Raw genomic sequence first — 16,993 nt, 5'->3', positions numbered from 1 at the left:
GAGCCCGCCCAACACTTCTGAGCACAGGCAGAGCTTTCATTTCCATAATTTTTCATTTCAATAATTCTTTCGATTTACTTCAAGACCAATGAGAGAAGGTGAAATACCACCTCCAGGCAGGGAGCAGAAGTTTCCCAACGCTCCCAGTGATTTACTTAAGCAGCATAAAAACCTCCTTGGGACTTCTCGCACGCTGAATGCAATCAATGCTAAAAGCAACACTGACATCCTGCCAAACACACCCGTGCTATGGGCTGCTCTCCTCTTTATCCAAAATCATACCATTCCATCAGCTTTAGCTATCATCTTCTCTCCCCCTCCACCTTGCACCCCCAAGGTCTTGATAGCTGGTATAAATAAAGAACAGCAGGTACATGAAGTGATGTAATGTCCTTTGAGACAGCGACAGTCTCTGAAACTCCAGTGCACACAAAGGGGAGGCAGCGCTCAGAAGGATGCAGGACTGCAGGCACAGCCATTAAAAGCTGCTCTTTAGTGCAGGGAAACATCAGGCCCAAAGGCAGCAAAACACAGTACGATGCATACAGGTCAAGGGGGGCGGGGGGGGGCAAGGAGTTTTTCTAGAATTAGGAATTTGTGTTTGGACTGGGGTGGGTGGGGTAAACAGTGGAGGTGAAGCATTCTTTCCTCTACACCATTGCTGCTGGCTTTGGTTTTTTTGGTTTGAGTTTTTTTATTATTATTATTACTGTTTTCTGTTCAATATTTCACTGGAAGGAGAAGAAAATGCTCTGCTCACAGCAAGAACCTTTCAGTAATTTCACCTACTTTTCACCAGCATTTAATACTCACATCCCTACTTTTGATGATCTCAAGTGTTACACACAGTGAATGCGATAGTTCTGCTTGCACACAAAGAGCCAGCGCTGCAAGACTGCTCGCTGCAAAAGCCTGCTGCGAGCTACAGGGGCTGTGTTTTAAGGCACAGAGAAGTTGACTGCTCCCAAGCACAAAGCCAGTCTTAACAGAGAGGCCCTTTTATTGTTCAAACAGCATTAAAAGAGTTAAATCCAATATACTGGTAACAACGCTATAGCGGATTAAGTGTCCATCCTGAAATTTCAAAAGTCCACTTAACCCCAGACAGATTCCAATTAATATTAACTACTTTCAGGACAAGTTCAGCTCAACACTAACATTTGGTGCAGACCCTAATAAAATACCACATGCTCCAACATTTCCTTTTTGATAGCTGAGAAGTATGTAAAACTGTTCTTCATTAAATTTAAATGGACTCATTAATAAAATATTGAGGATGTGCTACTTTAAGACATCAGGAAAAAAAAAGTATAAATTGGCGATAACGTTATTTCTATTTTTAAATACATCCCACAGAGGCACCCAAGATAGATGAGAAGTGCTAAGCCCATCCCACAAGCTTATTTATTTATTTAATGCTTCTTACATGCTATTTTTAACCGCGGAAGACAGCAAAAGGCATCCATTAGAAAAATTACACTGGTTAGAGTCTTCCTCACACAGGTTAGACAAGTGAGGTATCTGGCTGAGCACAGCATTAAAAGATGTGAGTTTTTCCTCCCTTTCCTATAGGTTTCTGCAATAAAAAAAGCAATTTTATTTTTGCAGCATCAGCTAGGGCCAGAATCTGTATCTGCAAACCTCTGCCAGTCCTTACTCACTCCCCAGCCCCCTCTTCCCACTCCTCCACTTCCCGCAAGGTTTAATTTTATAATACACAGCTTGAATGCATACACAACATGCTTACCACACAGGGACAGTTAAAAATGGGGATCTATGGATTTGGTTTGGGTTTCTTAAGCCTCAGTTGTGCACAAAGAAAATAAATAGGAGGAAATGCCACAGTCTCACAGTATTGCATCATTTTGCAGAAGACCTCTTCCTCTGGGAGAGGAAAAAATTAGTTAGAAGTTTTCCATGTTTTCGATAGAGTTAAAGAAATTTATCTCAGTTGATGTTAGTTTTCCATAGGAATTCTTTGGTGAGCTAAGAAATCAAAGGAAGAACATCCCATCCTTGTCTGTCCCATCACAAATAGAAGTTTTCACGTACAAAAATGCTATAGCTACATTGTCAAATTATTTACTTAGTGAAAAAAAAATAATAATCTTGATTTCTGCATGTCATCTTCCCAAATGGTTGCTTTCTTTGGGGAAATACGGAGCATTTTCATGCACTGCCTGAGCAACAAATTTTCCCTTTTGCTCCTATTTGAAGAAACAAAGCCTAAACTCCAAGGAGGCATTCCCGAAGAGTTTCTACCAGGGTTTCTCACGGACCAGAAGACAAAATGGCAAAATGGCATGTAGGCATTTAGGTGTTATTTCAGGAGCCTCTACAAGCATTTTGATTCTCATTCTAACTTTGCTATAGAAGACACTGCCTGAACTGCACATGGAAAAACAAACTGAATTTGCTGCCTGGCCAGGTAAAGAGCTACAGCCAATAAAAAAAGATAGAAAAGGTGAATTTCAGAGGTGACACAGGCCTCGTGCCACGCTCCAGGTCCCTGCCCAGAGCCCAGGGCAGGGTGGGAGGACAGGGCACAGCACTGCTCAACAGTTACGTGAGTACAGCTAGACAGCGGTGTAAGTCGGGTAAGCACAGGACTGGGTAGTTAATGCACACAGAGCAGCTGGATTTCTATCTTCCTTTCTTAAATTTTGCACAAAGCAAGTTTTTTGTAAACCAAACCCCAGAGGGTTTTGGTATCACTCAGAACAAGGACAGTTTGTTTGTTCTACCTGCCTGGAGATAAGCTCAGTTTGCTGACAACGGGCATTATTGAGTCCGTAAATGGAAGGCTTTTATTCATAATCTATTCATATATGGCACCAACAATGCTTGATGACGAAGAAATACTTGAATTTCTAGAAGTAGCTTTCCCTGTAGCGGAAAGGTCACATTGCAGAGAGAACTACGCATGCAGCTGATGTACAAGTGTCACCAGTGGAAAGCTGAATAAAACGCAAGTAACAATTATGCAGGTACAAAAATCACTACTAAACTCAAGATTCTGGAAAAATATTCAAAATATTCTCTGTATTTGGAATCCGGCCTTAGGCCAGGCCCAGCTTGGGTAACAGAGCTTCTGACACAACTTGGATTCCTGACTTATTTCTGAAATATTCTGAATATTCTGCATGTGGGCCTTAGAAAGCAGCCTACAGTCTGCTAGCAGTAGGCAGGACCTGAAACAAACTGTCTGCTGAAAAGCCAAATTTAAGAGTTCACATACTTCTTCCCCCTTAAGTATTACATTCAACGACATTAAAAGGCTTATTTCCAGGGCATGGCATCCATCCTACATTCCTCAAGCTGCCCAAAGAGAAGAAATGTGAGTTATCTGCCCAGTTTCAGATTTTTGCTTGCAACCAGAAACTGCTAGGACTTAAAAGCCTGAAACATGCTCATAAAGTCTGAGCTTAACAAGCACGTATTCAAAAAACTAAGAAACACTATTTGCAAAATCTGGGAGTGTTGAAAATATACATCACTTATCTTCTCTTCTTGTAGGCAAGGAAGACAGACACACAAGTGACTCCATCTCAGAACCCAAAGACAGACTCAAATTTCCAGGCAGGTTTAAACTGCTTAAACTTTCCCACTTGAATAAAATCCTCCTCCACAATTACAAGTTGTTATGCCGCTTAATGAGACGAAGCAGAGACCCAACATGTCAAACTGCTTCTTTGCATGACTTGACACTGTAAACCTAATGTTTCCCTTGGAAGTGCTGTTTGTATGTACACTTGTGCAACATTTAAACTGAACACATAATCTAACACCATCAAAACAGCTCATTACTGGGGTCTTGTCAAATTCCATAACCACATTATACAAATAATATCCCTCTCACTGCAAAAGCATGCTTTGGATTCAAATTTTCATTTACTGAAAGAATTATTTTTCTATCGGTCTTCTATGTATGGTCATAAGCAAATGCAGACCCTCACCATGGAGAGTGGACAGTCACACACCGAGACAATTCTTCAGGCTGAGCAAACATCCGACCTGCAGAGCAACTCACGTAAGCAGTAAGAGACCATAGAGGAAGGCAATTTATATTTTGTTAAACCTGCCCCATATGTAACATTGAATTTTCCTGGCCTCTACTCTTTTAGCAATTAAACAAAACAATGCAGTGACTATCTTAGGTCTGCAAATATGCAATCTCTGAGATATTAATGATTTCCATTTATCTGAATGGTGACTTAAAATTAGCAGTAACTTCAGTTACCTGTTTTGCCAGATGCCTTTCACCTATACAATTCTCCCCAGCTTGCAAGTGCCTAAACACCCAGCTTCTTCTGGGACACTTTCAGGAATGTAGATGTTTTGGAAGGACAAAAATCTAGCATCATGATCAATTTATGAGACTGTTCTGTTGTTTTCTGGAAACAGAATAAATATGCTATGCTATTTAAAATACAGTATTGATATATATAAAAATCAGGAAGCCTTGTAGGTAATTTAGCATTTTCAGATTCTGGCCAGTTTGATGAATTAGTGCAAGGAAAGAAACACGTATGACAAACACGGGCAGAAAGAGGTCTTCTGATACCAGTTCCACACCAGACAACTTGACGACTCCTCCCACTTTTGAAAACCATCTTAGCTTACAGCAGGGAAATTAATTTTCTCTCTAATGGATTTGGTCTAGAATGGATACAGACCTCCAACAGTCTGTCAAAGAGGAGGCCTGAGATCTCCTTGGCATTGGCATGTTCTGGAAATAATGGACAAATGCCTCTTTAAAACTACAGCTACTACAGAAACCATTTCTGTATGCATAAGCAAGCAGCCTTGATGAAAACTCCCTCATTATCAGTCAAACCGGCAAACCACAAACCTCCTTGAAAACAAACAATGATCTGGAGGACCACAATAGATTGGCCATGAATAATGGAAAAGCCAGGTTGTATTGCAGCTATGGAAGTTTCCAACTCTCGCGACATTGCAGAGATCCTGACTACTCAACAGAAGTGGGGAAAACACCACGTTAAGCCACAACTACTAGTAATGCTTCACACTTTAGTATGGGAAAAGACAGACAGATCCCTAAATCCACCCCTTCCAAACTGAATACATGATCAACTGTGACTTCTTAAGGGAACTGAAGTCCTAAACATCACCAATAAAAAAAAAAAAAAAAAAAGGCAATATGAATACTCAATCTAATGAAGACTAGTTACCCTGGAAAGCAACGTATGTGATCTTCCAAATAACCCTTCTTCTCTCCCCAGAAGACACTAGTCAACCCACGGAAGAGAGGGCACCAAACAGAACTTAACCAGAACACATGCCTGCTTCAGTTTTGTGCATTTTGTCATGGGTTGGTGGGCTTTTTGGTTTGGGTTTTTTTGGTGTGGATTGGGGGTTTTTTGTGGGGTTTTTTTGTTTGGTTTTTTTCATACTCAGTTTCATCCTGACTGTTTCAGGTTACTGAAGGTACAAATTCATTCAATTACTTTTTTTTTTTTTTAAATAGAGAACTTGAACTCTATTTTTATTGGGAGTAAAGGGAAGTGATTAATTTCAGAAGGGTGGAGTGAGGGAGAAGAGAGCTTGAAAAAAAAAAACAACCAACCAACAGAATTCAGAACAACAGAGCAATGGGGAAAGCACTCAAAATAAGTACCTAGACTTTATCTCAAACAAGATCTTACAGCAGATTGCCAGCACCAAGGTTTTGGGGAAGTTTTTCATACTCTTCAGAAGAGAAACTTTAAAATCCCCTGACAATTTAAGTGCCAAAGAAACCCATAAGATGGGGGTGGGTAGTGGTGGTGGTGGTGGTGCGGGGGATCTATTTCCTTACAAAGGGAGGCTCGGAAAAAAATAAGAAAATTATGCCTTCGAGCATCCAGGTGTTTCAAAAAATTACAGAAAGTCACAAGTGTTGCCTACAGAGATCAGACACCTAAAACTGTGCATTATACCACGTGCCAGATGATACATTAGAATTCAGGTAACTACAGAATAGTAGCCTTTCTTGGTCCCTCTACACACAAACATGATTTTGCTTTGAAACACCAAGTAGGAAGACATGCATACTGAGGTACAGGCACATTTTAAACTATTGCATATATATCTCAATTGATTTTCAGCTTAAAACCACATTTGCCTTAACCTACATTACACTTCTCACAGGCCACATCCATCTTAGATGAACCTACCATGTGGTAGTGTTATGTTTGCACCATCAATGATTGCTTGTGCCAGTTCGTGATCATTGCTCTCGAAAGCATGTGCAGCAGCCTTGAGGGCATCCCAAATCTCCTTGCGACCTTCAAAAGCTGGTGCGGTGTCCCAAAACTCATCTCTCTTACTGCGCAACTGTCCATCTGTCATGGGGTAATCACTTTTCCATTTCGGTTTCTCCTTTTTCAAGGGCTGATTACGACCAAGAGCCACTGTGAAGGAGAAAGAAGGGAAATTAAAAGAAGGTAATAGCACAAAATTACTGAAATGACCTTTGCTTATTGTCTTTGGGATCTACAGAACCAAAGTTTACTTTCAGGCAATCCTGATCCTTTTTCTTCCATCTCTGAAGCATCACCTCCCTTCCCTGGGCTCCAAGTTGGTTTTACCTCTTAGAAAAACTGAAGGGCTACCTCCTGTCTGATTTCACCTGCACTCTGAGCACTGCACAACTTCTCCCCAAGCTCCCAAGTAACTCTGCATCCCCCCAACCTGTGCCCTGTGTGCCTGGCTGGGACACTCACACCCCACACAGACATCTTCCAGAGGCTGTAGCAGCAGTACAGCAAGACACCCATTACTCCAGCATCAGGGTGCAGTGAGACCACACTGCATCTGGAGCTCTGCCCTACCCTGCCAGCAATGCGCTCTGCTCAACAGATGTGATACACTGTTAATACAAGAGTTTCAGAGGCTGAAGATTTATTTTTTTTTCATCATCTCCTTTTAAGCAGTTTTAATTCAAAATATATGTAGAAAGGCAAATAAGATGCACAAAAGCTAGAACTGTCAGAGATAGAAGCCCCTACAGAACAATCCAGGAATCTATCAAGCTTTAAAAAGTAGTTACCTCATTCACAATAAACACAAAAGCAATAGTTTCATTTTAACTACAGCTATTTTTGCATAATAGGCAGTTAAGATAATCACATAGGTATAATGTCTGTGGATTAAAACTACCTGCTCACTTTAAATTACAGCACTGCTAAGACTGTGCCAAATCCTTCTCTTCCACTTGCGTAAGGGGTTATTTCAACTTCTGTTGAAAGGAAAAGGGAAAAAGAAGGGAGCAAACTTCAGTGCACACTGGGAAGAAAGTCTCCCTGCAAGAGTTAAAAGCCTATTTCCTTCAGCACCCTCGTGGCAGTGAGAAGCTGGAGCAGTTTGCTGCAGCCAGACCCTTCGAGGACAGTACTGGGAGAGCAGCGACAAATCATGAAAACAGTTCTCACCACAGCAAAATAGTTTAAATGTCTCCAGAGGAAATGAAGTGTCTTTCAACAGTTAAGCTAAATTTAAGTGTGTTTGAAACGGAAAATAAGCAGTCCCTCCATGGGACAGGTCATAGAAATGGAGTGATGAGTACGGAATGTTTTTGCAAGACAGATAAGCTACAAAGGACTGAAGTCGATTAAGGATTCCACCACATATGATGCTCAAGAGCCATCCCCCTCCTACGCTCTCCATGAAAAGCCCTTACCGTCCCCAGAAAGCAGAGGAAACCCCAGCTGCTGTCAGGCCAGGGAACCATGAAGAGATACAGTTTGTCACCTCATGTCCACGTTACCAAAGCCAAAATACCTCTTAGAAGGATGAGACACCAGAGCCGCTGCAATATCAAAGCCTGCAGAGCAAAGCTGCTTCTTACCAAGCGCTCCTGGCTCATCTGCAAGGATGGGAGAGCACCAGGACAAACACAAGGGCTCACATTTAGCATTCTGTATCCCAGGTACATCCTTAGAGATAACAAGAAACATTTCCTTTCTCCGGACCCTTGTATTTTTCTGGCAGAAAACTGACAATAGCTGACAACCGCCCCCCCTATATCTCCTCGATCATACTCCAGCATTCAGTTTTCAATGGAAGAATAGTGTAACGTCTAAATATTCTTCACCGTTCTTAATCTAGACTTACGCTGTACTTTACAGTTAACTACAAACCATATTTATGGCAAAGAGTGGGGAGGGGTGAGGGACATGACTAGGAAGAGTAAGTGTACACCTATCAGAAATACTCATTTCAGGTAAGCTGTAACATTTTGCAAAAGTAGTATTTAATTCAAATATTCTCTATCCTTCCGTGATTTTTTTTTCTGCCAAACATACTCAGCTGTTTTCAGAACAGCACTTGACACCGGGGCTCAGGTTTGGCCACCAATGCCTGGTGTCGCAGCAGGCATTTCAGCTACACACAGGCTTTAAGGAAACCAAAACACATACGTGAGGTTAAACCTCGTGCCCTCATACAGTCTGACTTTATATGACCAAAGAACTATCTACTTCATTTCCATAACTCAGAATGACATTCACACTTAAGAAGCTGAGACTTAAGTCATTGAAAATAGGCTATTTTAAAGAACTCCTGATGGTAAGGTGACATTGCCAATGATGTGAAATGAAGCCATGAGCCTTCTTCAGATTGAAAAAAAAAATATATAGTAGAGGATATATTTGCACAGAAACAAAGTCAGATCTTAATTAAAAGTAGCAAATGACAATCCCACGGCACACATGCAATGACTCCAGCTGTTATTCTGCATCCCCTGCAGAAACTAACAATAATAAACTTCTGAATCCTTTCAAGTGACCGCAAACATTTATTGCTTTTTGTTTCCATGGGATTGCTTCCATGAGATTGCTTCCATTTGCTTTTCAAAGAAGTGCTGACCATTTAACAGATTTCAGAACAGCAAACCCAAGTGTTTACAAAACACCAAGTTTCCTGGCAAAACCCAGCCATTACTGGTCCAAGTCTCAGCTGAGCACACGCAAGCTGAGAGCCGATGATGGTCCAGCTTAGAACAATGGTGAAGGCAGCAGCCCAGACAAGATGGGCTGCATGCATTAAACAGTATATTATGAAATTGTAAAAACATATGTGGTAAAACATTTAAGGAACTGTTTCCTTATTAAGGTAGTCGGAGCATGAAAATTTCAGACATAGAACAGGATACTGTAAGAAATTTGGGTCAGCGGGCATCTTCTCTTCCATTCTACTTCAGCTAACATCTGTTTGCATGTACACTCAATGAATGCTCATTTATCCTGCAGGGCCCTCTCCTTCTCCCCAAATATTAATTATTAAGGCAGGTTAAAGGCACTTCCCGCAGTCCCAGGGCACGGTGGTGTCTCCTGCACACAGCCCTGCCCGCCCAGTGCCACGGCAGAAACTGCAACAGACCATTTCTCTCCCTTGCTTCCCCCTTTGCCCATGACAGCATTCAACATATTGCTTTTCACTAGACAAGAATAGCAGGGAGAGACTGAAGAGACAGAGATCCTAACAGTCTCGGATAACTTCTCCCTGGAGACACAATTCTTCCCACACAGACAACAGTGATGATAAAAAAAAAAGAATTTATCACTGGGTTTAAGCTGGAAAGAAAGATGGTGGAAGAAAGCGACTCTACAAATACCTCCAAAGTCAAATCCACTCTAACAAGCCATCCATTCCAGTACTAAGCCTTTAAACACAAAGTCACCAGCCAATATTTAAGAAGGTCTTCAGCATGTTTACCATTTATCAGAAGTGCTTCAAGAATCCCCTGGAATTTTTATGCCCCCCAGAAGAAATATTACTCTCTCTAGCTGTGTGGGTAGATGGAGCAGAAGGGATCCAAGAAACTTAAGACGTGGTCAAAACCTAACGTGTGAAAGGGCCCAACTCTTTCACTTTCCACCTCACAATTTAGTCACTGAAGAGAAACACTGCTACACTAATTTCTACAGTCAAAGTTTTGGACCACATCAAAGGACTTTCCCTTTTCCGTAATAAGGCTGATTAAGACCAGTCTGAATGAAACAAAGTTCAGCAGTCTGAAACACTTTGTCAGGTATTTACAGTGTCAGCTTCCTATTACTTGCTTTGGAAGTAAAACTAGAGCTCAAAAGAAAATGCTGACTTCATTTAAGACTATGCACATCAGAGGCACAACCAGCCTGCAAGATCTGGAAGACAAAGTAACATCCACATTAATTTTTCATCTTACATCACTTCAACATAAGTAAGAAATTATTAATATCCTGCTTGAAAATATGAATAGTTTTATAAATGCCAAGGCGGCACATTCTCGCTGAAGCAATACTGAAAGTTGCTCATCTCAATAGACAGCGATGGTTGGTATTTTTGGCAAGAGATTTATTTAGGAGGAAATGTGAAGACCATTAAGAGTCTACTTTTCAAAAAGGAAAAGATTGGCACATTAGTGACTCTCCAAAATAATTTTGGTTTTTCTTGCTTCAACAGCTCACAGATATTCAGGTGGTGCTGGGCATCCCAAAGAGGGGTAAGAAGTTGCTGACAAGCTGCAGGACCTTGCTTAAGAGCAGCCTGTCTCGGAGAAGAACCACATGGGCCACAATATGGCCTTAAAAAGAATTTTCCTGGGCAGCTCAGAAGGGTCACTGCAAATTAACAGATGCTTTTTATTCTCCTGGATATTGGGCCTGTTCTAGCCAGTGAGTTGCCTTAAAGATGCACCCTGTGCTGCTCCCTTCCAGCTTGGATCGCACTACTACTTGCCTAGCACACAGAGCACAAACACCCCGTACCGTTTTTAGGACTCTCCAAGGTCCGTTCAGGTTTACAACAGAAGCAATAGATAAGAAGGTAAGTCATCCTGATAATTACTAGCTGCATGATGAACTTCCCAGGGCTTAGCACGCTTAGGAGGAATGCAAACCTATCTAGTTAGGCACTCCAGGATGGAGCGGGGCCCATAGCAGGAGGCAGGACAGCAGTGATACGCAGCAGGCTGGAGAAGCAGGCGAGCAGGGAGGCAAGTCTCATCTGAACTCGGTGTCCACCCATCTGGCACGTCTGCCATCCAGGTGTGCCTGCAGGTATGAAATCCAAGCACTGCTCAAGCCCCCTTCCCTAGTCAAGTGTCCCTTATTAGACTGTTTAATACCTCCAAGCGACTTAAAAACTGGCAGACAAGCAGTAGGCTGTTTCTGTCGCATCAGTAGGATTTAGCAACATATGAAGTGGTGTCCCTTCACAGGTAGATGAGTACCCCGGGATCCTGGAGGTAACTACTGCTGTCTGACCCACTAATCTTAGCTCCTGGCAAACTACAAAGTCTTATTTTTCAGAAGGAAAGACATATTTCTCCAGTCCTTGCAGACTGCTTTATAACCTGAATTATAAAGGTCTGTTTCCCTCCCCTGCAGCTTCCCATCAAAGCAAAACGATCAGTAAGGTTATCTATGCTTCTTTTGAGTGAGCTTATGCAGATAAATCTAGATATTTAAATCAGTTTCTTAACAGAATGTCAAGAAATGTCTGTGAAACTTTTTTTTTTAAACAGCTGTTGTGTTTGTTATGTCACTATCACTGTGGATCACAGTACTGCTGCCTCCTCTGAAGCAGACCAGATGAGTAGGAGCAGCTGGTAACAGAAGAGTCTCATACTAAAAGCCAATATCCAGCTAAAGCATTCATAATTCCTTGTTTATACACCCATGAACTGTAGCACTCGATAATCAAATTGGATAATATTTCTGCCCCAAAGGGCTTACTGTCAAATCAACTAACACAAATGCAACGGCTGAATGAGACATCAGACAGCTTATGGAGGACAGCCTTAGAGGACAGCCTCCAGCCTTGGAGGACAAGTGGAGCTCTGCTTCAATTGTGAATTAATTTTCCTCCTTCCCAGTTGTTGACCACACAGGTAAGCCTGTAAGAGAGGCCACAGGACTTGCTCCCTGTAATAGCCCAGAGTTACCTCCAGCAACTGAGCTAAAGACTTCAGCATTTCAGTAAATGTCTCCTTTGCTGTCACAGCCAGCCTTACGTGAGATATTTCCTGCTGCCCCATTTCTTCCAAGTATCTTTCACCTATTTCTTAAGAATAATGTTAGGAATAAAATTTGGCATGTTAAATTCATACAAGTGCTCCTCAGTGAATTTCTTCCTTTTCCTTTGAAACAGAAGCGTATGTTGCTTGTAGCATTAGCCTTTTGCTGCTTTTGTAAGAGGCAGGAGAACCTGTCCCAATTTGCCTAAAGTGTGTGTTGGAAAAAGTCTCCATGCACGCACACACAACCCACCCAGGGCATGGAGAGCCTGACAGTGCAGTTCCCAGAAGGAGACACCTGGACTGGACATGCTCTGTTTGAGGACTGGAGGCCCAAAGCTGTTGACCTCCACGCATCCACCAGCGGCTATGTGCCAGAGCTGCAAGAACAGGGCCCTCCTGTGCTTCCACATCTCTGCAGGTGTGTATGGAGAGCAGCACACCACGAGAAACAAGCACTGGGGAAGGCTGGCATGGAGGGACCCTCAGCCTGTGGAGCATGAGTTAAGAGCAGATACAGGCAAGTGTTAGAAAATAACATCACAATATTGAAATGACACTAGTATCAGGAGAATCTGGTGAGATCTGGTAATATTTTCATTGTGTTTTCTACTTTGTTTTGTTTAGGAAAATATCTAAAAGATGAAGACAACCGTTTAAGTGTTGAGAGTTGAAGAAGGTTTGTATTAACTGTGAAGAAAGGAACAGGAGCGCCCAACAGAAATGCTGAAGGAAGGAAAGAAAAAAATCACCAAAACAGAGTATCTGAATGGGAAAGATGAGACAGATTTTCAGAAACTGTTCTCAGTGGAGAAGATGGGATTTTGTGCCTGTCAGGCTCCATGGGAGGAGGACAGAAACGATAAGCTGTCAAGGAAACAACACAGACAAAGATTTGCAGGGGCTGAGGCCAGCGAGGAGAAGGTGGCAGCAAGGTACTGTTTGGTTTTCTTAATCTGTAGCTTCAACAGGGAAGCAGCAGCATCCCAAGGACATGCAATTTCAGAAACAGCAATGGCCAGTTATTTGAAGACAGTCAGGAGAAACTAAACATTATACAAATTGAACTAATGATCAAAAATATTTTCTTTACAAAATTGCTTCCCTGTGGAGGATCTGTTGCTAACAAAGTATTTTTCTAAGACAAATGAAATGCAAAGTAAAAGTAACAGTTTACTACCCATGAAATTTCTTTTAGGAACAGTCCCAAGGGTTTCCCTCCCCACAATCAGTGAGCAGTACTCTTATCAAATGAGCCTCATTTTAGATCTATTTTGCTCCCATTTCCTCATAAGGTATCTTGTAATTTGATATCAGTATCTAGATACAGTTCATCCTAATCATTTTCTTTGCATCATTCTCTAGTGTAATCCTTCCAGTAGCTGAACTACAATAGCACTTGGAGGAAGAGTCAGTACAAAGGAGAGGTGCAAAAAGGCAGAGAAACCCAGCAGAGGGCAGAGGGAAATGTATTGTGTCTAACCAGCAGACAATTTGAATTACATTAAGTAGCACAGGCTTACACAACAATGGGAAAATGGCAGAATCTTATCTGTTTATTGCTAGTTTTCAGCGTTTTTATTTCTTAAGAGGGTTACATTTTTGCAAGGCATGAACAGTATTTTGGAAAGGAAGTGTCCCTGGACAGTAGTAAAAGACTTACAAATGAAATATTTCACCGAACAATTAAAGTTTCCTAACAAGGAAATTAAGGCGCATCAAGGTTTCATATGAAAACTAAAGGAAATATGTTAGTACAATCCTGAGAGCATTCAGTGTAACATTGCTGAGGACCCCGTGGGACTGAGAAAGACATAGGCTTTCCACATGCTGTGCGTAGATTGCTAGTTAGATATGAAGACAATGCTTGAAACTTAAGTTTTAGGCTTTTTCCATGAAGGAAGACTGGGGAGGGTGAAATGAACACTAGAAGAAAAACTGCATTTCCTGATAGAAATTAAAGTTATGTCTTTGAACAGATGTGTAAGAAAATGCCAGGCTACAGACTCAAACGTGTGTTATAAAGGTGTAGGCAAACCAGTTATTTTGGAGCCAGACAAGCAGTAAATTTCTGGTGTGAAGTCTTCGAGAGCAGCAAACCCAGCAAAGCGAAACTGCACACCAGGAGTAAAACCACCAACCAGCTGAGGGGCTACTTCCCCTTTCTCCGACCTGAAAGGGAGTGAAGGAGGGAAGAAGAAAAGAAAAAAAATATCCGATGGAGAAGGGGAAGACCTAGTGGGGGCCAGCAGACTGATTACCATCACTCAAAGCCAGGCTTGCACTCCTACGTGAGCCGCCTGCCAGACACGACATGTGCTGGTGCTAAATGATGTATGTGGTCCCTCTGGGGAAAGGGGGTGCCATTAATCACTCATGCCACCCCTACGCTCAAATCCAACCAGGCGAACAGCGCTGCATCCCCCAGATGCTGTTCACCTGTGCCGACACTAGGGATGTTGCAAAGCAGGAGCAGGGAATGTGCCTTCCCTGTTTCTCCAGGTCTCTCCCCAGCTCTTACCCAACACCTCCCTCCACAAGGAGTTAATTGCACAGAAGAAACTGTAGTGAATAAAATGCAAGTTAAACTGGTAATTACAAGCAGCTTTGGACAAGTCATACATGCACAATGCTTCTCTGCCTCTCTGCATACACAAGGCACTAAATCTTTGCTGAGTCAATCCTGAGGCTTCACAGCATGAGATACAAAACACATGAGAGGATGAGGGCGTATGAATGTGCTGGACAAAGAGAAAAATTGACTGTAATTACCAGCTATTACACTGTATTTTCCATTTCTCCCACCATTTTCAACAGGAACTGCAGAAGAAATCGAGAGCTCGGTATTTCCAGGCAGCTCATCACTCATCACCCCTCACATTTCAAAGAAGCCAGCAGTATTGCACCAAGAAACAAAAGCTTCAAACTTCTGAGATTTGCTCCCTGATGGCATACCAGATCCAAACATCTCACCGCATCCCAACATGCGCAGGATCTATTCAGACTACCAACAGCCTTGATGTGTGGTTTGCGCTGGGACATGCTGTGATAACGCAAGTCACCTTTCACAGAAATTTAAACCATATCAGCGTGTTTTGTCTAACATGAGGTGCGATTCACAGCCAAGAGCCAGCTGGCAAGAGGTGAATCAGGCTTCCGTCTGTTCATGCAGGTTTTATGAGGGTAATTCCTCTGCTCCCAGAGCTGCAAGAGCAAGACGGCAAAGCCCAAGGGTTACAAACACTCCGGGTAAGTGGTGTCGGCCAGGGCAATAATGGAAAGCTGCTGTGAAGTTCTCTACTGTTATTTGCCTCAACATTGCAAACTATTTTTCAAAGGAAAATTTTCCCACTGGCGTCGCCCCAAAAGCTCAGCACCATTTCCTAGCATTAATTCTAAGGCTTTATTATTCGTTTACAAAAGTTTTGTGGTTACTCCTGAGTTCTGCCTGCCCACCCAGCTTCCCCCAGGAAGCACAAGAAGAGTATTTCTCCATCATCTCAATTAAGCTCATGATGCAACATCTCCTCTCCCATCAGATAAAAAGGTCTAAGGGAGCAAACACCTTTGTCGAGACACCACCTCAAATCCTTAGTGCCTCTAGTCAAGGGGTGACCACAGATGAAGGAGGAACACGGCCAGGCAGGGCAAAGGCCAGATGATACCCATCTGTCTCTATTGCAACCCATGAGAGGAATCTTGGAGCTACGAATTCTGCTTCTGCAGCTGGTAGGAAGAACAGCAGCAGCTATACTGGCTGCTCAGCATTAGCTTCAGCCTTGCAGTGAAGTTTGAGCAGCACTACAGCAGAACAGCTTCGAGGGACAGACATTATCAATGCAATTACCTGTCAGCACTGTTTACACTAGAATTTAAACTGCTCCTATCTCTGGTAGGTGCATGTTTTCAGCTGAATGCAGAACAGGATAAAGATTTACCCATTTCCAAATCACGGTGTGCAAGCACCAAGACCTTTAATCTGTACCATCTACAGCGCACAACTAAACTATCTTTTTGGAAACCATGACAAGAACCAATAAGTAAGCTGTCAGCAACATGAAAAATACTCTATTTGAGATAGGCTACATAAAGTGCATGCTGCTTCTGACTTCTGCAAACCATAGCTTAAGTTAAAACTCAATCGCAGCCAAGAGCTCGGCATCAGCACAACCTCTCGCATGCACAACAAAATAAGCAGAGCACGCAGCACAGCAGAGCTGAAAACAGCTGTGGGAATGCAGTGGGAAGGCACACAGAGCTTACCTAAAAAAAAAAAAAAAAAACAACAACCCAGTGCTTTCTGTCTCCCATCACGAGGAAGAATGCAACTCAGCAACTTCACTTTTAAAGTACTAAAATCCTTTGTATCTTGCCCTTGATCCAGTTAACAGGGAAACTTCAGACATCAGATAAAACCACCAAGTGGCAAGGTCCTCTCACCAGTCAACTCCATGCTGGCGCACTGCTGTGATGCAGGCACCCGCCTGCTGCTCCACGCCAGCAGCATGGACCAGTCTCGACTCCTAGCATGGATTTAACGCCAGGAAAGGTCTGCTGTTCACAGCTGCAAATGAACATTGTCCTGGCTCAGAAGCCCCCTCCCTGCTTGATAACTTTCTCCCTCTGACCACTGCCTGAAAAGCCCCTATGTGAACTGCTAGGGCAAGATTTCAAGACGCTTACCAGAGGCTGACATTCCTCCTGCCAAAAACCTTGCAATTGGAAGTGCTGCAAGTGTTCTCTGCACACTAACAGCCAAGTTCCATGAGCAAGGCACAGATCAGGGTCTGGCTGAGCAACTTTCAAACCAAAGCTTTGCCTTTACGCTGGCCTAAGCCATGGGAGCAGCGGCGCCGTCAGCGCCAGCCTCCGTCACGTAGCCACAGACCGACCGTGCAAGGTCATCACAATTCTCTGAGTTTGTTAAGTGACAGACAGGGACATCTGCTGTACATCTGGTCTGTGTTTAAAACACCATGAGTACTTCTA

At 42.7% G+C, this 16,993-nt stretch overlaps 1 protein-coding gene across 1 annotated transcript in view; it reads right to left on the bottom strand.

The window, feature by feature from the left end:
* UBTD2 (ubiquitin domain containing 2) overlaps positions 1-16,993 on the bottom strand; it is a 61,089-nt gene that overhangs the window by 24,089 nt on the left and 20,007 nt on the right. The window contains exon 2 of the mRNA XM_055812715.1: positions 6,180-6,416. Coding sequence (XP_055668690.1) covers positions 6,180-6,416 — 237 coding nt within the window. The remainder of the gene's footprint in view (positions 1-6,179; positions 6,417-16,993) is intronic.

This window comes from Falco peregrinus, chromosome 8, assembly GCF_023634155.1.
Source record: "Falco peregrinus isolate bFalPer1 chromosome 8, bFalPer1.pri, whole genome shotgun sequence".
In the NCBI taxonomy this organism is placed as follows: domain Eukaryota; kingdom Metazoa; phylum Chordata; class Aves; order Falconiformes; family Falconidae; genus Falco; species Falco peregrinus.
The sequence above is the reverse complement of the archived record's forward strand: the minus strand, read 5'-3'. Positions and strand labels throughout refer to the sequence as shown.